At 48.3% G+C, this 2,647-nt stretch overlaps 1 protein-coding gene across 1 annotated transcript; it reads right to left on the reverse strand.

The window, feature by feature from the left end:
• Positions 1-281: 281 nt before the first annotated feature.
• Positions 282-2,213, reverse strand: LOC120501042 (tyrosine-protein kinase JAK1-like). The gene is made up of 2 exons (XM_039706689.1): positions 2,003-2,213; positions 282-563 (listed from the first exon to the last, which is right to left on the reverse strand). The coding sequence occupies exons 1-2, from the start codon at positions 2,184-2,186 to the stop codon at positions 388-390; spliced, it is 360 nt and encodes a 119-aa protein (XP_039562623.1). The 5' UTR covers positions 2,187-2,213; the 3' UTR covers positions 282-387.
• Positions 2,214-2,647: the final 434 nt, after the last annotated feature.

Genomic DNA, 2,647 nt, shown 5'->3' on the forward strand with positions numbered 1-2,647 from the left:
TCTTCACTGCGTGGCTCAGAAGGTCACAATCCTCTGGTGACAATCCTTGTAAGGGTTTATTGACCAACAAACCACTGCCACCAAGGATGTTTATGCTTTTGACCCACTCCTTACACATTTGGTCTCATGGACCCAGGCTCCAGTGCAAGCTTTCTTAGCCAATCATGTTATGGCACACAAACCTACAGTGCTGCATTCTGAACTCATTGTTACCTTTGTAACTCTTTTATTTTTTCTGTATCTTAAACTCTAAAACTCTAAACTTTCCTTTACTTAGCTTAACAGGTCTCTGCTTTAAAAATACACATTTATTTTATAACTCCACATTCTCGCTTCTGGCACCTCAGCCTGGGAGCCTTTCCCAAGGTCTCAGGTCAGATGCAGGGTTTAATTCCAAGCTCTAAATGCTAAGGCCAGGCTCTGGGGGTCCCTGCATGCAGCCCCCCAGGCTCCCACCTGCACGATCTCCTCCTTGCGGATGCGGTGGAAGCTCAGCTGCCCCATGGGATACACTGGCTGCCACTCCTGGGCCTTCTTGGTGGCCACCAGCAGGTTGGAGATTTCTGCAAGGCAGGGGAGAAAATATCCTTAAAGATTTTCAGAGAAACTGCACTCCCCCTTCCCGGTACCCACATGGATGGAAAGGCATTAAAATCCCAAAAAAAGGGAGGGAAAAAGAAACTTGGGCTTGATTTCTTCTCATTCAACAGAGAAATCACTAAAGCACAGTTTCATATTTTAAACACAGAGTAATTATCAGCCAGATCAGGGGGATTTTGAACAACTGAACAGAGTTTTCTGCACAAAGATTGAAAGAGAAAATACCTGTGCTGTACATTGAATAAAATGGGATAAAACATCCCCACCCCTCCTGCCATCCCCTCTCCAGTGTGCAAGGGGGAGCCTCATTTCCTCCTCACCTCCTTCCAAACTCCCTCTACTCTGGGAAGCACCAACAGTGCTCCCAGGGCACTGGAACTGAGCTGGACAATGGGGAATGAGCAGAAGAACAGACTCAAAAGTCCACTTCCCAGTGCTGCAGGGCAGATCCAGAGGTTCTGCACATGAATTCTGCCTTCCTGGCATTATTTACTGGGACTGGGACGTGTGTGGCCAGCTGGGCTTCCTCCTGCTGTGAGCAGAACCTGGCACTGGGGCTAAATCATCATCTGGAATTCTGGAATCACCAGGAATCACCACACCCTGCTCCAGTCCTGCATGCCCTGCACTTCTTCATGAATATCTGATTAAATACTCAAAAAGAAGGAAAAACCCACCAGGGAAGGGACAGAACAGGGAACATGCAGGGAATCCTGCTGCAACTAAAGCCAGGGACAAGCTGAAGTGGGCACTCAACTCCCTGACCCTTTTAATGTCGTTTTATCCCCAATCCAGCCATTAAAATGAAACCAAAATCCCAGAAGTGCAACGTGCCCCTGCTGCAGACCATGGCACGTTCATGGTGCAGAGTGTGAGCAGCTCAGGGCCTCTCCCACAGCCCCAGAGCAGCAGGTGATTGATGTGGCTCAGTTACTCCCCTGCTCACAGGAAACCATTATCAGCTCAGCACAATCACCCCACTGTGCTTCCTCTCACACCAAACTCAGCTGCAAGGCTCTCAGAGTTCATAGCAAACAGCTCCAGAGTGCTGGCAGCACCCAACAACTGCCCCATTGTCCCTCACATGGGACCTCACAGATGATTTCCTGCCACCAGCCTCTTCAGGACATCAGTTTTGGGACCAAAACCCTTCCCTGCTGCCTGCTGCAGATGAGTTATTAAACAGCAGCTCACAGTGAGAGCAAACCCAGCAGGTCCCAACCCTCTTTTCCCCTCCTCAAACCTGCCCATGGCATCTGACAAAACTTCCCAGAGAAAGAAAAATCTTTAAATTATTTTTTATTTTTTAAGAGCTTCACACCAGGATAGAGCACTAAAAATACACTAAAAGAGTCTGGAGATTGCTCCCTTGCAACAACAAAAGCCTGCAAGGCCAGGCTACCTCTGGGTCTGGGCTGGCAGCACCTCTTCAGGGTGAAGCTGATGTTGTCTGTCCGCAGGATCTGTCCCTTCAGGTGATCCATGAGGTCTTTCAAGGATGCAAAGGATTTGTTGGAGCCATGCAGGAAGTACCCCCCTTTCTTCACCTCGATCTGGAAGTTCTTGTAGGGGCCTGAGTTATTCATCACCTGGGGTTGGAGGGGAAAGAAAGGAAATTGGTTCACTGGAGTGAAGGAATTGTTGTAAAGCCACCAAAGCTTCCCAAAACCTTGGCATCACAGGTGGCACCAGCTCAGCCCCTGCTGCTCTAATCAAACTGCAAAGCAGAAAAAACCCCAAAAATTCCTGCAATTTTCACTCCCAGGAAGGCTCAAAGAAAACAGCAACAACATAAAGATGCAATCAAAAGCCAAATTATGGCGCTTTTGTTGTTGTTGCAGAGCCTGAGAAAATGCAGAAGTGCTGCTCTTCTGCAGCAATTTTCTCTTTCTTTGGTCAGGAGTTGCAGAATCTGGAGCAGGGTTTCAACATCTCAATTTAAAAATAGCAAAACTCCCTCTCCCAGCCCAGACTGTTCAAGGAGATGTCAGGCTGGTGTTGAGATCCTGCAGTTTCACTGGGGAAGGGCTGAACTCCTGAACTTCCC

Source organism: Passer montanus, unplaced genomic scaffold (assembly GCF_014805655.1).
Source record: "Passer montanus isolate IOZ18808 unplaced genomic scaffold, ASM1480565v1 scaffold1957, whole genome shotgun sequence".
NCBI classification, from domain to species: domain Eukaryota; kingdom Metazoa; phylum Chordata; class Aves; order Passeriformes; family Passeridae; genus Passer; species Passer montanus.

Bases quoted from the DNA above. Each gene is read 5' to 3' on its own strand.
- LOC120501042 (XM_039706689.1), bottom strand. From the start codon at position 2,186: ATGAATAACTCAGGCCCCTACAAGAACTTCCAGATCGAGGTGAAGAAA. The intron at 564-2,002 runs GTAGCCTGGCCT...CCTGCCTTGCAG, and splicing joins CTGCCAGCCCAGACCCAGAG to AAATCTCCAACCTGCTGGTG.